The following is a 22,371-nucleotide window of genomic DNA, read 5'->3' on the forward strand; positions in this document are numbered from 1 at the left end:
CTTCCTTCCTTCCTTCCTTCCTTCCTTCCTTCCTTCCTTCCTTCCTTACTGTTTCTGAAACAGGGTCTCACTCTGGCTGGTGCGGAGCTCCTCCTCAGTCCACAGCGATCTGCCTGCCTCCACCTCCCCGAGTGCTGGGGCTAAAGGCCTGTGCCAGCACACTTAGTAGAGCTAGCCACACTTAAAACTGCTGCCTTGAAGGGTTCCTCCCCTCACCTCAGGCCTCAGCTGTGCAGAGTGGACAATTCTCAAGGCTTCCCCTAATTATTACAGTGTGGCATCCAGATGGTAATTTAAAACGTCAGTTAAAAATTTGCTTTTATTATATGTAGTTGTCAGTTACCAGGAAGAGAGAGCTAAGGAAGGTCCTGCGGGGTGAAGCATGTGAGGTTATGGAAAGAACATGAGGTGCCAGCCTCAGCTACCCACTGAGACCTCTCAGCTGGGGACGTTCATCACGCTTCTCCAAGTTTTTGCCTTCTGGAAAGAGTACATTCCCTTCTGTCACTGAGAATGCTATAAGATTTCGGATAGCTGTCAGTGCGCTCACCTGCACACACAATGCACAAATGTATGCGTGTGACAGGGTCGTGACTTAGATTAGAAATCAGCTCATATGCAATGTTGCTCATACATATATGAATATAGGCACGCATACTCTGTCTGCGACTGTTCTGGATACATGCATACATGTGTATATAAGTACACACATGCCATCCACCCTGTTTCCACTGCCCCATAGACGAACAAGGTTGACTTACCCAACTCTGAGCTCTGGGTCTGCTCTGGTCTCTACTGTCCCTGTCCTGGAGTCCACTGAGGTCCTGCTGAGATCTCTTGTTCCAGCCACTCATGGCCATCAATTTCAGTGGCAAAGGTCCTGAGCCCTGAGGTCTTTTCCAGCCAAAGACCTCTGTCAGCTCGCCCGTGCTGTCCAGCACCCGAGGTCCACACAGGGCACAGCAGAGTCTCGGTGGCTTCTGCAGCCCTCAGGGGCTTTCTCCTAGATGGTTCATCCCAGCCCTTTCTCCACCCTGTATCCCCCAGTGTCCTCTGAAGAGCTGTGTTTGAAGGGACCAGTATTGGCCCAGGACACTCCAATACCTATTTCCCAGAACGAAGATTTTATTTGCCCCGGAGGGACAGAGGGCAGGGATAAGAGACAAAGACAGGAGATAGAGGACAAAGGAGAAGGGGAAGGGGACAAGATAGAAGGGGAGGGGGTCTTTGTTCTGGAGGACAAAGGACCACCTCTGGATGGGGAGGAGGTAGAGGATAATGTGGAATCAGTTCTCCTCCAGGGCTTGAACTCAGATCACCAGGCTTGCTGGGCATGGACAGTTACCTGCTAAGTCATCTCACTGGGCCCTTCGCTCTGTTTTTGTGGAATGCCTAGAATGGGGAAATGTCTGAACATCTGCTAGTATTGCCATGGGCTTAGGGAACAAGGAGGCTTGCTAATGGATTTAGGGCTTTTTAGAATGCTGAAAAGGTTTTGAACTTAGTGTTATGGTTATCCAGTGAATGTGCTAAAAATCACCAATGAATTATCTCAGTCAGATGCTTATGAAATCCTTTAGACTCAAACTCAAATGTGCACGGCAGTGCATTTGCAGAAAAAGGAGTTGTATGACCGTTTTAAATTAAGTCAATTTGGTGATTTTGATTCAAATGGATAATCTGCAAAACTCAACCAGTTGCAAGGAACAGCTACACAGTGGCACACTATCAATTATCTAGTGTCTGTTTCAGTTAGTTCTCCTGGGAATCAGGAGACTGAGCCCCACCCAGCCGACCATCCCCCTGCCCCCACTTCCCCCTCTGAAATGATTGGTGGAGCCTCTTTTTCCAGCCTCACCGAGGACATGACATGAGGTCATGACATCAGAGACATATTAAGAAGCCAAAGAATGAAGGCCAGCGACATGGCCCCGCACATAAAGGCTCTTGCTGCCATGCCTGATGACCTGATTTCAATTCCTAGAACTCAAGTGGTAGAAAGTGAAAACCAACTCTTGTAAGATGTCCTCTGACCCCCACAGATCATGTCACCCATGTGCCACTAAAATAAGTGTAAGAAAAAAAATTCAGTTCCTGAAGAGGCTGCAGGGGGTTGATGAAGGAGTCCTTTTAACAGCTTCATCTCTCCTTTGGGATGTGTTTAGCCCTCGTGCGTCCTTTCATGACTGTGAGGCAATGAACAGAGCAAGGGGGCCCAGTTTGGTGTCAGTAAGGACATCCCAATGAAGATGTGCTGTGTGCACTGAGGCAGAGGAACGCTGGCCAAGTGGAGGTGATGATGACCCCCGCCCCCCATGCTCGTCTCTGCAGAGAAGCTTTGAGCCAGATTGGTTAGGAAAGCACTGCTTACCCTGTGCTTCACCAGCATTCCCAGATCGAGGCAGCTTCCGGAAGTGTGTTCGGAAGCCACCCTAACTACTGCTCCCTTGCAGCTTTACAAGAGGGTTTAGATGTATCACGGACTCCCCGTATTGTACCAGCGATGTCATAAAGTCAGAGAGAAGTGGTGGCTGGCTCTTGGATGCCAGTGCTCCTGGCTGGCCGTGCGTACAGGCTTACCACTCACCGCATTTCCTCATGATAGCGCAGCCCCAGCTCTCCTGAGACTGAACCCTTCGTGCCACTCAGGGTCCTAGGACTCTACTCTCTCCTTGTTTCGTTTGCCTTTTATGAAACCTTCCCTTTAAAGATTGGTTTTAATCGTGTGTGTGAGTGCATGTGGCCGCAGAGGTCAGAAGTAGGCATCAAATCCTGTGGACCCGGAGTGACAGGTGTTTGTGAGCCACCTTATGTACATGCTGGGACCTGAACTTGGGCCCTCAGGAAGAGCAATGCATGCCCTTAAACAGTGAGCCATGTCTCCCGCCCCACCCCAAGCCTTCTTCAGCTGCTTTCAGCTCGCATTAGCATTTACACATAGTTTTAAAAATTTTTAGAATTGTGAAATATTTTGTTATTTTTTACTTCATATGATTTGGTGTGCACTTCCACAGAAAACTGTGTTTTCTCTTATGTTGATCCTGTGATAAACTGATAATACATCTACCATGGTGTATTTAATCATTTCTCATGTTCTCAGAAGAAAACACTTGCGTTGAGCCTAGGATTTTTGTCTACCATTTACAATGGCTCAGATCAACTTCCCCTCAGTCACAGTGAGGTTCCTCATGCGATTTCTGTCTGTCTGTCCTGTGCTGGTTCACTTCCAACAGAATTGCTATTCATAGGAGTGGGCAGAACTGGTTTTGAATGTAGATTGTTGAGCCCAGTAACACACCTGTCTGCCTGAACTCATGGTAGTGGGCTCTGAGAATCAATATGTTTAATTGAGAGATTTTTGTTGGCTCTGTTTGAGATTCACCTGCAAGTTCATCTTCTTACAGAGGCTGTTGGGTGATGGCCCTGATGTCACTCACTCATCCAGTCCCATGTGGCTCTGGGCCCATTTATCTCAGAACATGCCATCTCTTTTCCTGCTCTAGCATGGAAGGACACTGGGTGCAGGCTGGGTGATCTTTCAAAGTGCCTGCCCAGGTATTTGAGCCCCTTTAACTCCAGAACCCCTGCTCTTAACTACTTGACTACACCAGTAACAGATGCTCAGATTCTAGCCTCCCTGTACCCAGGACCACAGCCTACCCGCAAACGTCAACTCTGCATTGGTGCCATGGTGACCCTGGGAAGGCCCTGTCATCCTAGCCTCTGACTCTGTATGGAACCATCTGCTAAGAACAGATTGAACACCTGAAATGGCCTGTGGGACAGTAATGGCTTCTCCTCATTTCTCAGCAGTCAGAGTCACCGGGAGACTCTCCTGACCTTGGTGAGAAGCCAGCAGGAAAGTTTGCCTGGGCCAGGCCAGTGGTACACAGAAAGACGAGGACAGCCAGCAAGGTGCCTGTGTGCTGAAGAGGGTGGATACCATGACCCATGTGTGGGTGTCCTGGGGTGTCAGATCCTTGAGTAATGTTAGTGTCTGTCCAACCACAGGCTGGTGACAATGGAGAGGCAGGTCTAGACCCACTCAGAAAATATGTGTTGAGAGTCTAGGCCTTAGACATATAACGAATTTCATGTGTTCTCTCCATTTAAAATGTTTTCTTTTTGGGGGGGATAGGGGTGGGAGTTTGAGACAGGATTTCTCTGTGTAGCCCCGGCTGTCCTGGAACTCACTCTGTAGACCAGGCTGGCCTCAAACCCAGAGATCTGCCTGTCTCTGCCTCCCAAGTTCTAGAAGTAAAGGCATGGGCTGCCACAGCAGGCTCTTCTTTCAAACCTAAAGAATTTCTGGATTGACCTCAAGACTTATGCTGTGTGTGGTAAATGAAAAGGAACACAGCATCACTCTGAAGGGGTCTAGGGCTGCCCGTGTGAGAAGCAGGAACGGGCATGGGGGGACAAGTGCCTTTCCTTTTGGTCCTTATGGCCCGAGCCTCTAGGAAGAGCAGCAGTGATGGGGCAGGAGGCAAGGAATGCCCTAGAGTGACCTCTTGCTGACTTTAGAGTCTAATTTTGATCCAGCACAACGAGAACCAAAGGATCCTGGGAATTTTCAATTCTTGTTGGCGTTTATTAACTTAGTAAAGCGCCACAAAGATATTTGCCTGGGAAGATCAGAGCCTGGCTGAGAAGTACAGAATCTAATGATGCTCACTGCCCAGGCAGTGAGTAAGAAGGGCCCCCCTTGGTCACTGGGCATCTTGGCACTGGGAGGAGTTTTATGAGCATTTAGGCAGAACACTACAGAAAAGAGTTGTCAAACATTTTCGGTAAACGCTCACATGTTGAATAATCTTGTCAGGTCATATGTCTTTGTATAAATGGCACAGAGATGATTGGGAATGGCTCTTTTCCAATAAAACTGTGAGCTGGGCAGAAGGGCCTGTTTGGCTGCACACTGCTGACCCTGAAGAAGAAAGGACATTGGCCTTACAGATGAGCTCAGATGGGTTTAAACTCTAGTTTTGGCCCTCTACGAGCTAGGTGAGAAACAGGTGGATTGACCATGAGGCTAAGTAGCAGTTAGGAACTTGGGTTCTAGCTGGGCATGGTGGCCTAACCTTTTAATCCCAGCACTTAGGGAGGCAGAGGTAGTTGGATCCCTGTGAGTTCAAGGCCAGCCTGGTCTACAAAGCAAGTCCAGGACAGCCAAGGCTACACAAAGAAACCCTGTCTCAAAAAACAAAAAAGAACTTGGGCTCCAGGAGCAGAGGGCTTTGGCTCAGAGTTCAAATCAAGTCTGTACCATCATGAGCTGTTTAACTTTAGGAAAAAAAAAATTTTTCCCTCAGCCTCAGAAAGCTGTGATGACAGTACATGAGAGAATGCTAAACTCACATTCTGTATATCTGTACATGCCTCTGTGTTTCCGTGTTAAATAGGTCGAGCACAGTGCCTGGAGATGGTAAGTATCAATAAACATTAGCAGTTATGCCTTGGAGTCTGTGAACAGGAGCACTTCTCCCTGTTAAATGAGAATGATACTGGAATCCAAATCCCCTTGGTGTCCTTCACATCTAACTTGCAGCCAGCATGGTAAGAGGCACAGGACCCTGGGAGTTGTCAGTTCTTGTTGGCATTTATAAACTTGATGAGGCCCACAAGGACAGCTGCCTATAAATGCTTACATAAGTTAGAAATCAAGAGAAGCTTTGGGATTTGATGGTGTTGGCGCTCCTACTGTCGAGCCTGTTCTAAGCTCTGTCCCTTCACCCAGGGCACACTCCTGTGCGGCCTGCCCACCTGTGTCAGACACCACTCCATTCTGAAGCTCTTTCCTCCATGCAGCCTGTGTCCTACAGCTCCACCTGTGTGGATGCCTCCACTAAACTCTTTAAGATGTGCCTTCTTGAACAAAATCTTTTTGTCAGTGGTCCGAAGTAAGGATTAATAGTCAAAAGGACGACTTTTAAGTTGATGGCGTTGCTACTGTATATTGTTGACCAACCATCTTCATCCTGAGAGCTAGTTCAGGTTGGTGTTTATTAGCGTAGTGGAGTCTCACAAAGAGGACTGCCTGTGGAGAGCCTGCGGAAGATGATAGCAAGAAAAGTCAAGATGCCGGGCCTTGTCCATAAATGCCCCCAGCTCTAATGCGCATGAATTTCCCTTCTCTCCATGATACACAAGACTTGGCGGACTCACAGGCCTTCAGGAGAATGGCCTTCCACATGGGAGAGGTGCTTGAGCAGCGGGACCATGGGGGAGCTGCAGGAGGCATAGCTGTCCTTACTCTCTCCCTCTCTCCCCCTGCCCCCATGCACATGCACACAAACACATACACCAAATTAGCAAGCATGTGAGAGAACAGGCAGGCTGCATGTTTGGACGCTGGAAGAATTCAGAGGACTGAGTTGAAGCAGACAGTGTCTACAGATCTATTTGTCTGTCTAAGCACCTGTCTGTGTGCGCCTGTGCGTGTGGATCTGCGCATGTGTGCACACACGTGCACATGATGCGTGATGCTCCCACTCCCACGTGTGATGCTCCGTGTGCTCATGTTGGAGATTCTATCAGCAGCTAAAGGTTCGGCCTCCACAAGCTGACAAGTCACTAACTTCAAATCCATGGTAATGAGTTAGCTGTTTCTGCTCAGCTGTCGGCCTGTGAGGCCCCTGTTTTTGGTCTGGATGGTGGAAAGGTACCTTTGAGCCTTTGCTAGGAGTCGCTGTTATTCCAACAGGAACGGTTTGCCTCTGGGCCCTTCCCTGTTCCACCCACTGGCTCCATCCCTGCTTCTCCTCTCTTCAGAGGCGGCCGCACAGAGACGGGACTTGCTCTGAAACACCTTCTCGGAGGGTTCCCTGGAGGCAGACGTGGCTCTGTGCCCCAGCTGCTTATCATCATCACAGATGGCAAGTCCCAGGGGCCGGTGGCTATTCCAGCTCAGCAGCTGAGAGAGAGGGGCATCGTCGTGTTTGCTGTAGGGGTCCGGTTTCCCAGGTCAGTAACTGCCTCAGTCATTCCGCCTCACCCTCAAGCAGTGGGGCCAACGTGACTGAAAGGGCCTTCTGGGGCCTCCACTGCCGCAGCCAGCTTCAGGGCGAGGTGCACGGCCTGGTGCTCTCTGCTCCTGTTTTGCTGCTGGGTCTATTGTGTAGCACATTCCTACCTTTAAAAGCATTGCATGTCTGTGCTGCCCTGTGCTTTATCTGAACATTTGGTCATAAGCATCAGAAATTAACTCAAACCCATTTGACAAAAGTCGAAATCAGCGGAGTCATGTCATTTCCCCAGCAGCCATGGGTGTCATTCAGTGCCCCTCAACCCCACCCTGCCCACCTCACCTCACTCAGGCTCTCTTCACTGTCCTCTCAGCCTGGATCTCTGGAAAACCAGGAGCTGGGGCCATGGACAACATGCCAGCCCACAGCTTTGCACCTCCATGCTGGCGGGGGGAGGTCCCTCTCCAGCTTCTACTAGCCCAGTTGTGATGAATCTGAGTGCCACCTCATGCTGACAGTGGCAGAGGTCTGGGCAAGGTCTGCTACCCAGACCTAGCCACCCTCATCCTCCTGCCTTCCTGGAAGAGAGAGCCATCTCTCGGGGAAGACTAGGTAATGAATGGAGGGCTATGTCAGAAATGTAATTTCAGGTGGAAACAGAACCAAAGAAAAGGCAAAGGCATGAAGATTGGGAAGCAGGGAAAGCAGCTTTGTTAGAAGAGGAAGGCTGTCAAAGCCGCTCTGAGGACTTTTTTTTTTTTTTTTTTTTGTCTTTAAGAACAGGCAAGGCAGTCAGGCAGTGGCAAAGATCCCGAGGCAGTGAGAAGCTTGCTGTGAATAGGAGCTGGGACCAAGCCAGTTAGCTGCTGAGTCATTAATACGGTGGATGTGGGCAGGGAGAGGCCATGAAGACTATGCTGCGGGTGCCGGGGACATGGCTCGGTGATAAGGTTTTTTGCAAATGTGAGGACATGAGTTTAGAGTCTCAGCACCCATGTTAGAGAGAGAGAGAGAAGTGGCTACACATACCTGTCACCCCAGAGCTACAGGGACAGTGGCAGGAGAATCTGTAGCAGTCGCTGGCCATCGGCCTAGCAAGAGCCCAGCGAGCAAGGAGGACTTCTGAGAGTGCCGAGTCCTCCCCTGGCCCCTTCCTGCTGGCTGAGCCGCTTCTCCATTCTGGCTGGCGTCTTTTGAGAAAGTCTGCTGTCGGGCAGAACATGGAGGGGTCACGGGCAGGCCACATCTGAGAAGCCCCCTTCTTTGAGCTGAGGGATAACGGGGGAGTCAAATAAGATGGAGAGTTTGTCTCCAGTGAAGCTTGGATCACGATAACTTTCTTGTTCTATTTGGCTGAGTTTCAACAGTGGTTTCTTCCCATCACAGGCTGTTTCATCCTCATTAATTTTTAAAATATTTATTTCTTTGTATGAGGGGCCAGGCACACATGCATGCCAAGGGACCCTTGTGGAGGTCAGGGGACAACTGCAGGAGTTTGTTCTTCCTTTCCACTGCACTGGTCCCAGGGCACAAACTCCCTGGCTGAGCCAACAAACAAGCAAATAACGAAATTAACATTTGTTTGCCTTGTCATATTCCAAAAAGTTTCCTCAGTGTTTCCTCTTCATGACTTGGGGTCATCCACATGTCATTTTGTCCTGGGCATCGGTGGTGATGCCCTCTGGGCACTGAAGAATTGTGGGTGCCTCCTCTCCACAGCCGCATGTGGCTGGCCTTGGGGCTCTTGTGTCGCATCTCAGTGTTATACTGTTACTTGCTGTCCTTGTTTGTTTTTCTCTTTGTCTTTCAGACAACTTTCTTTCATTTGCTTTCTGACTGTTTTTAACAATTAATATTTAACTTTAAAAAAACAAATAGGAAGGAATAGATGACAAAAGAAAATACATTAGAAACTTCTGTATAAGTTGGTGTGTGCAAGTATGTAAAAAATTCCCTAGTCATGGAGTTTTGTTTTCCTTATCAGCTGTGCCTTTTAGAAAAGTCAGTTGAACCCCTTAACCCTGTCTTGACTGTGAACTGAGGGGTCTGACGGTGGGACATTTTAGCACAGGGTGGCCTGTAATTGGGCTTCCTTGACAACCTCCTGAGGGTGCTACAAAGTGACATGTGGGTGAGTGGGATGGCTTTGTGGTCCAGGGGTTGGGTGGGCCAGAAGAGAGAGGGGATGGTACCAGCTGCTGTCCTTGTCACGAGGTGGGACGAGCTGCTCACGCTGGCCAGTGAGCCACAGGAGCAGCATGTGCTGCTGGCTGAGCAAGTGGATGATGCCACCAACGGCCTCCTCAGCACCCTGAGTGGCTCTGCGCTCTGCACCACTGCTGATCCAGGTAGGACAGGCCAGCGTCCACGGGATCCGCTTCACCCTGATGAAGGGGGGCATGGGCTGAACAGGATGTCCGAGGCAAGAGCCTCTCAGGGAGGGTGGCTAAGAGAGATAGGCAGCCCTTTCCCAGGCACTCTGCTCTGTCTCCCTGTGGCTGGCTTTCTGGCCTTCCTGCTGGAGTTCTGACCTTGTGTCCATAGGGGAAGAGAGGCCTGGGGTTTAGGGTCAGACTTGAGGGCCCCTTTCCTCTGCTAGGGAGGGAGAACCAAGTCTGTACCTTATCCATGTGGAGGAACTCAGAGCTTTGGGCTTATTAGGACTCCTGTCTGGGTCCACCCCAGCACTAGACTGACACCCTGAGAGAAAGGGCCTGTGTGTGTGCTCTGTGTGCAGCTGGGGCAGAGGAAAAGCTGACACTGCTCCACCACAGGCTCCATGGGGAAGGCTGGAGTAGGACCCTAGGCAGCCCCTCTGGGGAGTGGAGCGGCACCCTCTGTCTTACGGTGGGGCATTCTCTGTCACAGACTGCAGGGTGGAGGCCCACCCCTGCGAGCGGAAGACACTGCAGACCGTCAGAGAACTCGCCGGCAATGCCTTATGCTGGAGGGGATCACGGCGGGTGGACTCCGTGCTGGTCCTGCGCTGTCCCTTCTACAGGTCTGTCCATATGGTCTGCGGGCACAGACACAGCACAGGGGCCGTCCGCATAATTCTGAGAGCTCTAAAGCTGCAGGAGGACCAGCACTCTGAGTCCTGGGGCTGACATCGCTGGGAACTCTGGGGAACAGGAGGGCACAGCTCCTCACTGTGGCTCTGCTGGTCTCCTGAGCCTTGCCTGCCCTGGTGGCTGCAGTGGGTTGCATTGGGAATAGATTGGGGGGTGGGGGGACAGGGAGGATGGGGGGTGGGGGTGAGGGTAGAGCTGGGTGGTGGTGGCAAGTGTTTGTATCTACACCTGGGGGCCGTAGAGACGACCCACATGGAAGTCTCTGTGGACATAACAGCCTGAGGGGCAGTGTCATTCCCCATCACCCCTACCACCCCCAGCTTCAAAGCTTTCTAAGCAGAGATTTGGGTCTTTATGAGGCCAACAAGAGCAGGCTGGGTAGGGGGAGAGTTTTCTCTGAGGAGCTGGCTGCTTGGTGAGTTCTACACTGGCAGGCCTTCTATCTAGCTTATCCCAGGGAAGTCCTGTCCCAGAGGCCAGCTCTGTCTCTGGGCAGGCAGCCTGGGCAGGGGCTTCAAAGAAGGAGGCCTGTTCAGAGAGATCTGGGGCTAAGGCCCTGAGCCTTCTTGGGGGAGGCCATGTCAGAGGCTGTTGGCTGCCAAGGGGAGCTTTCTACCCAGCAGCGAGGAGCACTTTCTGCCATAGCAGGGGAGGGGCAGTGAAGGCATGGCTCTGGAGTCAGGGGGCCAGTGTTCAGCTCCTAAGCCCGTGTGGGTTTGGCTGTCCCAAGAATGATGGCCTTTATGCTACCACAGGATGCTAGTGCTCAAGAGGACCCAAGACAACATCCAGTATGGCGGCTTTCAAATCCTCGTTGAGCTTTGGGGTCTCTTGAAGACAGTGGTCTAGACCAGATAGAAGCAGCAGGGCGAAGGGGCGGACAGAGATGCTGGAGACAGCTGGGCACCCTGGTTCCTCGAGCCCTTTCCCTCCTTGTCAGAGCTCCACAAAGCACAGCTGAGCACCTCAGAGTGCTCTGATAGAGAGGAGGGCTCTGAAGACCAGTAGCAGAATCCAGACCCTTTTCCCAGAATCCCTGCTCCCTGCCCTGCACTGATGACTGTGATGGCAACTCTGCGCCCAGCTGGCAATTTTGCACACATTCATTTCTGACATTTGTGTTGTTTGTTTTCAGAGACAGGGTCTCTGGGTAGCCCTCTCTGTCCTGGAACTTGCTCTGGCCTCGATCCACCTGCCTCCACCTCCTGTGTGCTGGGACTAAAGGTGAGCACCAGCACACCTGGCTCCGTTTCTAACTTTCAATGTGACGCCTAGCTAATAATGTGGTTTTGAGGGGGTGGGGAAGGGCCCTGGTTAATTGGAAACGTTCCCTCCTTGTACAAATAAAGGTCAGGATAGCCCCCAGAAGGAAATGAGCCTTCTGGGCTAAGACCTTTGAATCCTTTGGTCATTCTACCACTGAATTTCCTTGAATTGCAGCTGGAAGAAAGTGTTCCAGACCCACCCTGCCACCTGCTACAGAACCATCTGTCCGGGTATGTTTTGCCTCTTAGATCTACCTATTCTCTCTGAGGCTGGCTTATAAGGGACCCTGACAGCCCTGAGCAGCAGTTGGGGGTGGATGAGTTCCAGGACAGGGAGGATGGGCGCTCCTCTGCCTGGCAGTGTTGGGAGGGGGGGTATGGAGTGATGGCTTTGGAGTCACCCCCTCCCCCACAGCCAGTGTGCTTTGCATCAGTGAGATGAGTACCAACCGCACAAATGGCCTAACCTCCAGCGTTAACCCCGGGGATACACCTGAGAGTGTCCCCTCTGTCAAGTGCAGTTACACTTGACTGAGATCTGCAATACCCCTCTCCCACCCTCCACCGCAGAAGGCTCCATTCACAGCATCCTGCTAAGAACCCAGGAGCTATTACTCAAGAAAGTGCCTTTTCACTATAGAGTCCCAAGCAGGAAAGATTATCAACACCACTGAGCATCATTCACCATGGTCCCCAGTGTGCCCTCAGGGCTCCTCACCCCGAGGTCCAGTACCTCCCACTGTCCTGCAAGCAAAACTCACCCCTGAGTATTTTCTTTCTCTTTCTTTCTTTTTTCTTTCTTTCTTTCTTTCTTTCTTTCTTTCTTTCTTTCTTTCTTTCTTTCTTTCTTTCTTTCTTTCTTTCCTTTTTTTTTTTTTTTTTGTCTTTTTATGGGTTTGTTACCCCCTGTGAGGTAAGGAGCACAGATAGCAGTTTCCAGGCAGGGGGTGAGGGTTCCCAGCCTGGGTCAGGCAGGCCCCTTGGTACCTCCTTTCACAGGGTTGAGGCCCCAGCATGACTGGTCTCTGATCTAAGGAGAAACTGACACTGAAGCCATGGCTGTTCAGAAGTTGCAGGCCTCAAGTGAGCCTGACCTTCAGGGCGACACTTCTGCCCATGGAGCTACAGCTTCCAGTCTGTAAACAGAGGTTGAATGGCAGCTGCCATTTTTAGGGTGGCTATGAGGATGAAATGGGACCTAACATGGGTCTTACACGGATGGCAGATGCTCAGTTAAGGTCTCTGTGGCTGTAGATCTTGAGCCCCTGTGAGTTTCCCACGATGCTCAAGCTGCTGGGCATCGGGCCAAAGAAAGGGCACAGAATTTGTCAGTTCCTACACTGATCAGCCCAACCTTTAATCACAGGGATGTAGCCTTCAAAGCATAACGTCCTAATGCACTTTTGAACTTCAGAACAACCTGACTTTGGCATACACTGGGCTTCCCTGTGTTTCACACAGGCCTTGCGGAAGCCTCTCTCGCAGTCTGCACTGTGTTCAAAAGCAATTTCCTGCTGTCTCTGGAGTATTTGTCACACACCAGGTCACCCCATTAATATGTCCACTAATAACACGAGTACAGTGAGGCTTGGAGAGGAGAGTTGAGGTGCCCACAGAAGAAGGGGCTCATCACAGGGCCGCCTGGCTGCAGTGTGTAAAAGCTCATCCCTCACTGTGCCACGAGGCAGAAGCCTTAGGCCACCATAGGCTGTTCTTTAACAAAGAAAGGGGCCCTTCAGCCCACAGCCATGCAGTCACCTTGATGCTACTGAGATCACCAGCCTAAGTGACACATGAGTGAGTCAGCACGGCGACCCTGAGCCCCTCTGGGCCTTGTCAGCAGCCTCAGGAAAGGACAGCCTGCACCTGCTATCACAGTGCGGTGGGCACAGATCCATAGACCTGTCCTCCACTGTACTTGCTGCGGGCCTTGCTGCACCCAGTCGTTCTAAGCATCAGGTTCTTTCCTAGCTGTGGGGGTTTGGCTGGTCCAGCTGGTGTGGGCAGGGAGCAGGGCCACCCTTCAGTCAGTCTCTCCACCCTGTGCCTGTGCCCTTGGCTTTCAGTGGGTATCTCTCTGGTAGGCCCCTGTGACTCCCGGCCCTGCCAGAATGGAGGCACGTGCATTCCGGAAGGTGTGGATAAGTACCACTGCCTCTGTCCGCTGGCATTTGGAGGGGAAGTCGACTGTGGTACGTATACCCGGGATTCCCAGGGTTGGCCGCCTGGGGCCTGGCTTCACCCTTCTTGCCGTCCCCTGCTAGCTGCTGGTAGAGAGGAGCCCTTACATGTCAACCTACCTTCTTTCCACATAGCCCACTGATCTGCCATAGGGCACAGCCTCAGGCTCTTGGGAATAATCCAAATGGCAGCACCCCAATAGAGCTGTGGAATAGCCTCTGCCTCGTGTCTGAGCGTGGCTGTGGCTTGTTTCATCTCTAGCAAGGGGCCCTAAGGTCTGGTTTAAACCACACAGTGAGGATTCTACAAGCCTTAGCTCATTGGGGGTGCTGGGGGTGGTGAATAGATTAGGTGACATGCTTGGCATGGTGCCCAAACACTTGGTAAGTGGCTTTTATAAGTGTGCAGTTATCTTCATCAGCAATCCATGTAGAAAAAGCAAATCTTGTACTTCAGACCTACTCAAAACAAGTCCAGAATGATAGCTGCACATGTAAAACACAGAACAAAACAGGGACACTTATAAACAAATGTGGGAGCATGTTTCCACGATCTTAAAAGCTGACAGAGATATCTCGGCACTCAAAAGGCATGGTGGGAAATTAGATTAGGGGATGGCTGCGTCAGCTTTATAAAGAGCAGCCCTGCATCCCTCAACAGAATCCCTCAACAGAGGCGGGAAGCGCCGGCCACCCAGTCCCAGGACCACCCTAGTGACAATGCATCACTGTGATTCCCACAGCCCCGAAGTTGAGCCTGGAGTGCAGGATAGATGTCCTCTTCCTGCTGGACAGTTCTTCAGGCACCTCTCCAGAGGGCTTCAGCCGGGCCAAGGCCTTCGTGAAGCGCTTTGTGCAGGCCGTGCTGAGCGAGGAGTCTCGGGCGCGCGTCGGGATAGCCAGTTACAGCAGGGATCTGATGGTGGCTGTGCCCGTTGGGGAGTACCAGGATGTGCCAGACCTGGTCAGGAGCCTTGACAGCATTCCCTTCAGGGGTGGCCCAACGCTGACTGGCAGTGCCTTACTACAGGTGGCAGAGCATGGCTTTGGGAGTGCCAGCAGGACGGGCCAGGACAGGCCACGCAGAGTGGTGGTTCTGCTCACCGAATCACACTCGCAGGATGAGGTGGCTGGGCCAGCAGAGCACGCAAGGACTCGGGAGCTGCTCCTCCTGGCCTTGGGCAGTGAGACGGTGCAGGCGGAGCTTCGGGAGATCACAGGTAGCCCGAAGCACGTGATGGTCCACACAGGCCCTCAAGACCTGTTTAGCCAAATCCTGGAGTTACAGAGGAGGCTGTGCAGCCAGCCGGGGCCAGGTAAGGCCGTGCAGCCTAACTAGGCCTGGCTTGTCAGCAGGCAGGCCCATCTGTCTTTCTGCTTGGCACCACTACTCATTCTTCTGTCTAGTGCCTGTGCTGAGAACCAGAATCAGTCACACAGCCAACAGGGCCTGAGTGTAGTACTCTGGGGGGTCTTCTCAGGACGACGAGATAAGACAAGTGTGTGCACACTTGGCATGCCCACGGGCACTGCTGATGGTAGGCACAGCCACCGACTACACTTGATGATTGTTATCCGTCTCCAGGAGTTCCGAGTCTGCCCCGCCTGCTTGAGGACAGCAGCCTCCTGGCCTCCTTGACAGTGGCTTGTTAAAGAGTACTGCGTCCTTGGGACATGTGTGACACGCACACACTAGCTGCTGCACCCTCAGACACAAGCTAAGGCAGCATTCGATAAGGCGGCTGCTACCCTGTCCCCCTGGCGTGTGCTGTAACACTTCCCTGTACTATTCTCTTTCACTACCCGTGGGGCTGATTTGGTGAGTAGCGGTCAGTGGCCAGTGGCAGACCTGGGAGAAGGCATGGCTGTGCAGGGGCTGGGCTAGCACCGGAGGTGTAAGAGCTGGGACACATCCTGAGGAGGCCGTGTCCGTGCTCCCCGGGCTGCTGAGTGGAGGAGACGGCTTGTGGGACTTAGTGCCCAGGCTGCGTTGCTGTGCCCAGAGGTGAGCGTGCCCTTCTATGACAGTGGTGAGGACCACCATGCTGCCACATCCTGTCGCTCTTGGCCGCTCTCCTGTGGCAAAATGACGTGGCTTTGGTTTGTACAGTTACAGACTCAGAGAAGATGTGCTGATGGCAGAGGGCCCTCAATCTCTTCCATTCGACTGTTATTACAGTTAACAGACTCGGGTTGATAACTTATTAGTACGGGTGCCTTTACTCAGACCCCTTGGCTTTTTACCTGATGTCGTCCTCTCATCCCCAAATGCCAGCAATGGCCCCACAGAACAGTTAGTGGGCCTGTCTTCTCAGAGGTGTGGCAGGTTCTTCATTTTCCTTGTGTCTGGTGTGGTTTTTAAAAGCTTAGGCCGCTAGACTCTCTGACTCCATATTCAGACCTTCCCAGCGGCTCTCTGTGCATATGAATGGAACCGGAGTGCCTTCCTCCAGCGTCTGGGAACCTCCCGGGGTGCAGTCCCTGCAGCTCCCACACCCGAGGGCAGAGGAAGGCACCTCCCTGCTCAGGCACTCTGCCTGTCAGCTCTCTCCTCCTCTAGAGCCAGCAGAAGTGTCACCTCCCCAGGGAATCCCCGAGTGCCATCCCAAGGTTCCCGCTGGCCCTTTCCTGCTTTCCCCATGGTGTTGCGGACTCTATACCACATTCATGCTCACTTCCTGTCCATATGTCGTAGACAGCTAGTCCGTAGAGGGCAGGCACCAGCCTGTTTAATACACATGATGTCAGTGCCCAGTGTGCAGTGGGCAGCACAGGGAGTAAGGGGGCAGGTGAGCGTACAGCTGCCGAGTGCTGCCATCAGGATTCTGTAATGTGGAAGCTTCTTTCAAAGGTCAGAGGTGAGTGACCTGGGCCAGCCATCTGTGGCTTCCATGTTGAGGTACAAGGCCATCGTTTCTCAGCCAGCAAGAAAAAGATCGGGGACAGGGGTGGAGGGCAAGCAGCGCCCACTTGCACGTGTTAGAATTTGTTTAGTTTCAAACTTGGCTATCACATTCCAGCCGATGGAGACTGCAGCACGGTCTTTCCTGGTGGCGACAGAGGTTGGTGTCATCAGGATGGCCGTTGTGTTCAGGCTTTTTCTAGGGGAAGGCTGAGCTGTGGCTGTGAGGAAAGTGTATACTACATGGGCAGGCTGCACGCTGGCTGACCTGAGCTCTACCCAGCCTGGAACAGCCAATGCTGTGCCAGCCAAGTCACAAGGAACCTGTTCTGTTTGCTCCTGTAGGCTGCCAGGCACAGTCCCTGGACCTGGTCTTCCTGCTGGACGCTTCCGCCTCAGTGGGACCTGAGAACTTTGCTCAAATGCAGAGCTTCATCAGGAAATGCACCCTCCGGTTTGATGTCAACCCCGATGTGACCCAGGTTGGCCTGGTGGTATATGGTAGCCAGGTGCAGACAGCCTTTGGGCTGGGCACTCATCCCACCCGTGCTGCCGTGCTGCGGGCCATGAGCCAGGCGCCCTACCTGGGGGGCATGGGCTCTGCTGGCACAGCCTTGCTGCACATTGGTGGCAAAGTGATGACTGTCCAGAGGGGGGCCCGCCCCGGTGTCCCCAAGGCTGTGGTGATGCTGACGGGCGGAAATGGGGCAGAGGATGCAGCTGTCCCTGCCCAGAAGCTGAGAAATAATGGCATCTCAGTCTTGGTTGTGAGCGTGGGGACTGTCCTCAGAGAGGCAGTGCGGAGGCTCGCTGGCCCCCGGGACTCCCTGATCCATGTGGCAGCTTACAGTGATCTCCGGTACCACCAGGACGTGCTCATCGAATGGCTTTGTAGAGGTGAGTGGGAGAAAGTATGCGTCCTCTATGAGGCTGTCTGGAGACAGGACCTCTGTCTGAGCCTTTACACACGTCACTGTGAGGAAGACAGTGCCCTGGTCCCCACATACCATGTGTTGGCATTCCCACAAGTTCCACGTGTAATTATAGTATACATTTTGAGGGTCGAGAATCCAATGTCATCAATCACAAGCTAAGCCGTTGCTGCAGGACCAAGCACTGAGGTGCCCCACAGTCTTTAAGACTGAGCTGGGCTTGCTCTGACCCAGGCTTGGGTCCTTTGCAGAAGCCAAGCGGGCAGTCAACCTCTGCAAGCCCAGCCCATGCATGCACGAAGGTGCCTGCGTCCTGAGGAACGGCAGTTACCGCTGCGAGTGCCGGGCTGGCTGGGAAGGCCCCCACTGTGAGAAGCGTGAGTGGAACCCTGCTGTCCAAGCGCGGGGGGTGGGGGAGCTCTACAGACTCGGCAGAAGGCAGGTTGTGTCCTTCAACCATTCGTTCATTCCCCCATGAAACCCTTGGGAAGGGTCTTACATACCTCAGGCAGGTTTTTAGAGTAGGAGCTACGGGCTGGTAAGACAGAAAAGCTTCTGTTTTAGTACGGAGAGGCAGCGAATGGAGCAACAGTAAAGCCCATTAGCACGTTTACAGCCTACCATTAGGAGTGCACTGGAAACAACATAACGGGAGGGAGTTGGGCCTGGGCTAGGACCCCGGAGAGATCCAGAGCATGGGGGATAGTGTCACAGGATGTGGGACCAGAGACACAGAGGCTGGTAGACACAGCGTGGCAGCTGGTAGCCAGGCTTCTTGAATATCTCCATTTGTTTGGTGACATGAGGACAGCTTGTTGGCCAGAAGCGAGGTACTGGAGCTTTGAGAGGAAAGTAGCTTTAAGGAGAGACAAAGAACAGACTGGCTACACCATCACCTGTGACAAGAGAACCCATAGTTACAGCTTTCCAACTCTTGTCTTCAAGTGGCCAAGGAGGTGGTGTGGGCAGCTGGATGGGAGTCTTCGATCTCACACCTTTCACTTTGAGGAGTGGGGGTGGCTAAAAAGTCCATGAAGTAGTTACTGGTTGGGGGAAAGACTCAGAAACACCCTCAATTCATTTTCTTTCCTAGACATCATGAGAGGAGATGCTCCCGTGGCATATAGCTTCCACCAACAGCCCACAGGAAGACAGCGGCCAACCCCCTCTCAGCAAGCTCCTGGGCATCCCAGAGTTTGAAAGGCACTGTCCTCAGCCCGGTGCATCTCCTGGGGGCCTGGAGCATCTGCTGCCAGCTCTAAGCAGAGCCGTTTTGCCCACAAGCCACAGGGGACGCTGCCTGGGACAGTAGCAGCCACAGCTGCCACTCACGGTGGTGGTGTTGGAAACTCCTAATGTGTCGGTATTTACTGCCCCGGCTCGTACCTGTTTGTACCTTGTTGAGGTAAGCTGTCTGTCACCTTCCTGAGGATAAGAGGCAGGCCTGGGAAATCCAGTGGCCTGTTTGAGGGTCATTTGGCACATAACAAATGCTAGACAGATGTTGACACGGTGGGAAGACCTGGAGGAAGGCATCTGCCAGAGCACACCACACGGTGATGGTGTAAAAGGCGGGCTTCCCTATTTCCAAATGCTAGCTCACGTGGATGCAGGAAAGGGGATTATGTGTCACTTGTGACTTTCTGGTGACCAGATCTGTGTATGTGAGAGGCCTAGGAAGGTCTCAGACAGCGATTTGACCAATTAACCAGCTTGTGTACAGGGGAGGGCCATATTGTGCAGAGAGCCCTGGTCTCAAAGGGCCCTGTGTGACCGGTGAGGGTGCCGGGCACAGGACCTTCAGAAGGCTTTCCTTGCAGAGGTGTCTCAGGAGCAGTTAGTGGCAGTGCGGTTCTTGTCCTCCTTTCAGTGGTGGCAGTGACAGGCAGGGTTCTCAAACTCAGCCAATGAGGGTGAAGGGGCGACCAGGAGGTTCGATTCTCAAGCCTATTGTGCTTCTCATGCCCAGGCCATGAAGGGATTTTTCAAGACAGACTGGTCATTCCTTCGTCAGGAGAGTTTGTGTCTGTGTGGCAAAGAGGAGTCTTTGGATCTCTTTGGCCCACTATGTACCTAAGTCTGCAGCACTCACAGGCCTGACCTCCTGCTTGCTTGTGCTGCTTGGAGCTGGGGCTTCGGGAAAAGCTATGTGCAGAGCTCTGCGGGCTGCAGGACAGCGTTGGAGAAGTATTGGCAGTGCCCGTATCTACATGCAAACAGTGTTGAGCACTGTCCGTGTTCTGGGCGTCAGTCTGTCTGGCTGAGACACTGCCCCAGGTTTGCCGTATGCTTTCCCCACTTCTAGACATTTTTTTCCTTCACAGTTAGACTGTGGATGTGAATTATATTGTTTTGCAGTACATAGGCATTTTCGCATGAGAGCAGAGCTAACTTTACCACGGCACACCAGGGTCCCCAAACCTCTACCCTGCTGCAGTCCCAGGATAGTCTCAAAAGGTCTTGTCACCGTCCACATTTACTGTTTCTTTGTCATTTTGCTATTTTACTTCACTTTGGTGTCGTCTTTTTCTTCTTTAATTGCAGTACCATGTTCAAAGAGTCGGAATTTGGTTTTGTTGATTTTTAAATATAAAATAAATACATTTATGTTATGAATTTCCTTAATCATTGCATAGGCAGTCTTCTACATATTTGTATGTTTCTTTTTCCCAAGAATTGCTTGTGAGCCTGTTTAACCTCCAAAGGTTCAGTTTCAGCTGTCTGTATGAAATCATCTTCTGGAGATGTTTCCTGTGTGTGTGGCACCTTGTTGATTATACGATTAACACGGCTTTCAGGTTAGCAATTAAGGGACCCCAAAGTTTCTTGCTAGGCCACCCATGTGGCTCTGCCAGTTTTTACAGTATATATTTTGAAGTTCAGTGTGTAAGTAATAAAGACCTTTGCCCTGTGTCATGCCAAGAAATACAAGGGAAACCCAAAATACAATAAACATTTTATTAAAAAAAAATCTAGCTTAGCACTTGGTAAAGATCACCAAGTGTTTATGATGTAGGGGATAAATGCCCTGGGATTAGAAAGACAACATAAGCATAAAAACATTTAGCCTTCAGAAGCCAGCGCTAGCTAACTGACTCCGAATGCCCGGAAACAGAGCAGGGAACAGATGAAATGTATCAGCATGTGTTAATGTCATCACAGAGGGACAGGAGGGCAGCCCTGGCTGCCAGTCTGAACAGACAAGAAAGGCTGCTCTAATCCACTGCTGTTTTCCTCGCAAGGGGACCGGAAATTAAAAATACCTTTCAAATGGGAACGAAGAGGTAATCAACTAACTTTTTTTTTTTTTAAAAAGTGGCCTGGCCTCAGACAGAGTCTGTAAACACAGGGACTTTTCCCTCATTATAATACAGCATTGTTTAAAAGTTTGTCTTTTAAAGGCGGTTGAATCAGGACTGCTGTGGACTTGGGGGAAAGTCCTCAGTGGGGTCAGAGTGACTCAGCTAGGTTCCATCCACTACTGATTTCCAGAGTTTCCACCACTGGTGGCAAATGCTCCTTATCATCATCAGAGACCACACTGGGCCCACCAATGTGGGGGACAAGCGTGGAGGCAAGGGTGATTTAATCCTTAACATTGCCAAATACTGGATAAAAGATAAAAGAAGTTTAGATTTTCTCATCACCAAGAGCCATGTGGCCATTTTTTTCACTACTTAAAAATTTCAGTAAGAAATAGAGTGATGGATGAAATCCTAAAAAAGGAAAGAAAAAGTACAATGTCTTACTGACAGCCAACAGATTTAGTCTCTGAAGAAGCCGCCGCTGCCACCACTGTGTTCCCTGTCGCTCGAGAAGGGTCAGTGCGCTTCTGACTGAAGCTCCACCGCAGGGCCTCACTCCTTGCTTTTTCCTCTAAGCAGACTCACCTTTCCTCAGAGTTGATGTTTTTTTCGAAGCAGGATTGTCACAAGAGTTTTTAGATAATTCTTGTTTTCTAACTGGCTCCTTTCTTCTCCCATTCCTAGAGTACCAAACATAAAGCACCCCAGAAAAGAAAGTTATCTTCTGTACTAACCTCCATTTAGGTAGAAAAACTATAAGCTCTAAAGTAGTTACAAATAGAGCTAGCCTCATCAGCCGAATGCTGTGATTGATTAGTGATGTCTGCATGCTCAGGGAAGTTGAGGACTGATGTTTCACCATGGGTGTGGGTGTCTGACTTTCTCAGCAAGGGCATAGGGCAGAAATAAAACACAAAGTGTGTCAAAGCCAAAGCAACTGCAGGCGTGCTCCTTACTGTACAAGTAAGGCTTCTCGTTCAGCCCTCGGGGAGAAACTATACCATGTGCTCAGCCCCTGTTTTTACTTTATTGAGCCTTTTGTCACTGGCGGCTTTGGTTTTGATGGTAGAAACCTTTTGGGTTGAAAACATTTCAGCCACAGCCTGTCTCTAGAATCTATTACTGAGTGGAAGGGAGGTCATGGGTGGAGATGTCCTCAGGCTCACTGGGAAGAACACGAGTTAAGCATAAGACCTCTAGTTAGCCAGCAGGAAGACGGAGAAAACACACTCACTCAGCACTAGTGCCCAAAGCCACCAAGTTCCACCTGCCACCAAAGAGGGCCTACCGTCCTGCTGACCCTGGAGTCCGGAGCGGCCTCTTACCTTGGCTTTCTGCAAGACAGTGCCTTTGCCTGTGACCATGACAGAAAGTGGCCTGTTCTTGAGCACAGAGGCAGAGTTGACTGGGGTAGAGTCTGGAGTGGGGGTGGGGGTGGCAGCTTTGGGCTGTGGCTAAGGAGAAGAACAAGGGCTGGCTCAAAATGTTTGTATATCAAACCTGCCCCTCCCAACCCTTGTCAGGAGCCCCAGTGCCCAGCACTCACCCGAGGGCTCACGTTGTCCAGGTGGGTGGTATCCACAGTGGTGCCAAGGGTCACGGGCCCGGCCTCAGCCTTCTTCAGGTTGTCCTTCACATCCATGATGCTGAGCTCAAGGTCCACACGCCTGCTCTCCTCAATCCGGCACGCCTCGTCCACTTTCCTCAGCTTCTGCTCCAGGCTGGCCAGGACTCCCTTATCTGCAGAGAGA

At 51.6% G+C, this 22,371-nt stretch overlaps 2 protein-coding genes across 4 annotated transcripts in view; one reads left to right on the forward strand and one right to left on the reverse strand.

The window, feature by feature from the left end:
• The window catches only part of Vwa2 (von Willebrand factor A domain containing 2), a 26,116-nt gene extending 7,445 nt beyond the window's left edge, over positions 1–18,671 (forward strand). The window contains 9 exon segments of the mRNA XM_055591759.1: positions 6,772–6,963; positions 9,180–9,313; positions 9,834–9,966; positions 11,477–11,532; positions 13,386–13,493; positions 14,225–14,797; positions 16,729–17,280; positions 17,567–17,692; positions 18,409–18,671. Coding sequence (XP_055447734.1) covers positions 6,772–6,963; positions 9,180–9,313; positions 9,834–9,966; positions 11,477–11,532; positions 13,386–13,493; positions 14,225–14,797; positions 16,729–17,280; positions 17,567–17,692; positions 18,409–18,671 — 2,137 coding nt within the window.
• A 1,620-nt stretch (positions 18,672–20,291) lies between these two features.
• Afap1l2 (actin filament associated protein 1 like 2) overlaps positions 20,292–22,371 on the reverse strand; it is an 88,484-nt gene continuing 86,404 nt past the window's right edge. For all 3 annotated transcript variants that reach the window (XM_055591719.1, XM_055591720.1, XM_055591721.1), the window contains exons 17-19: positions 22,167–22,360; positions 21,946–22,074; positions 20,292–21,300 (exon numbers count right to left, since the gene is read on the reverse strand). In XM_055591719.1, the coding sequence (XP_055447694.1) occupies positions 21,274–21,300; positions 21,946–22,074; positions 22,167–22,360 (350 nt within the window). In that variant the 3' untranslated portion in view covers positions 20,292–21,273. The remainder of the gene's footprint in view (positions 21,301–21,945; positions 22,075–22,166; positions 22,361–22,371) is intronic.

Source organism: Psammomys obesus, unplaced genomic scaffold (genome assembly GCF_907164565.1).
Source record: "Psammomys obesus unplaced genomic scaffold, mPsaObe1.curated_primary_1811, whole genome shotgun sequence".
Taxonomy (NCBI): domain Eukaryota; kingdom Metazoa; phylum Chordata; class Mammalia; order Rodentia; family Muridae; genus Psammomys; species Psammomys obesus.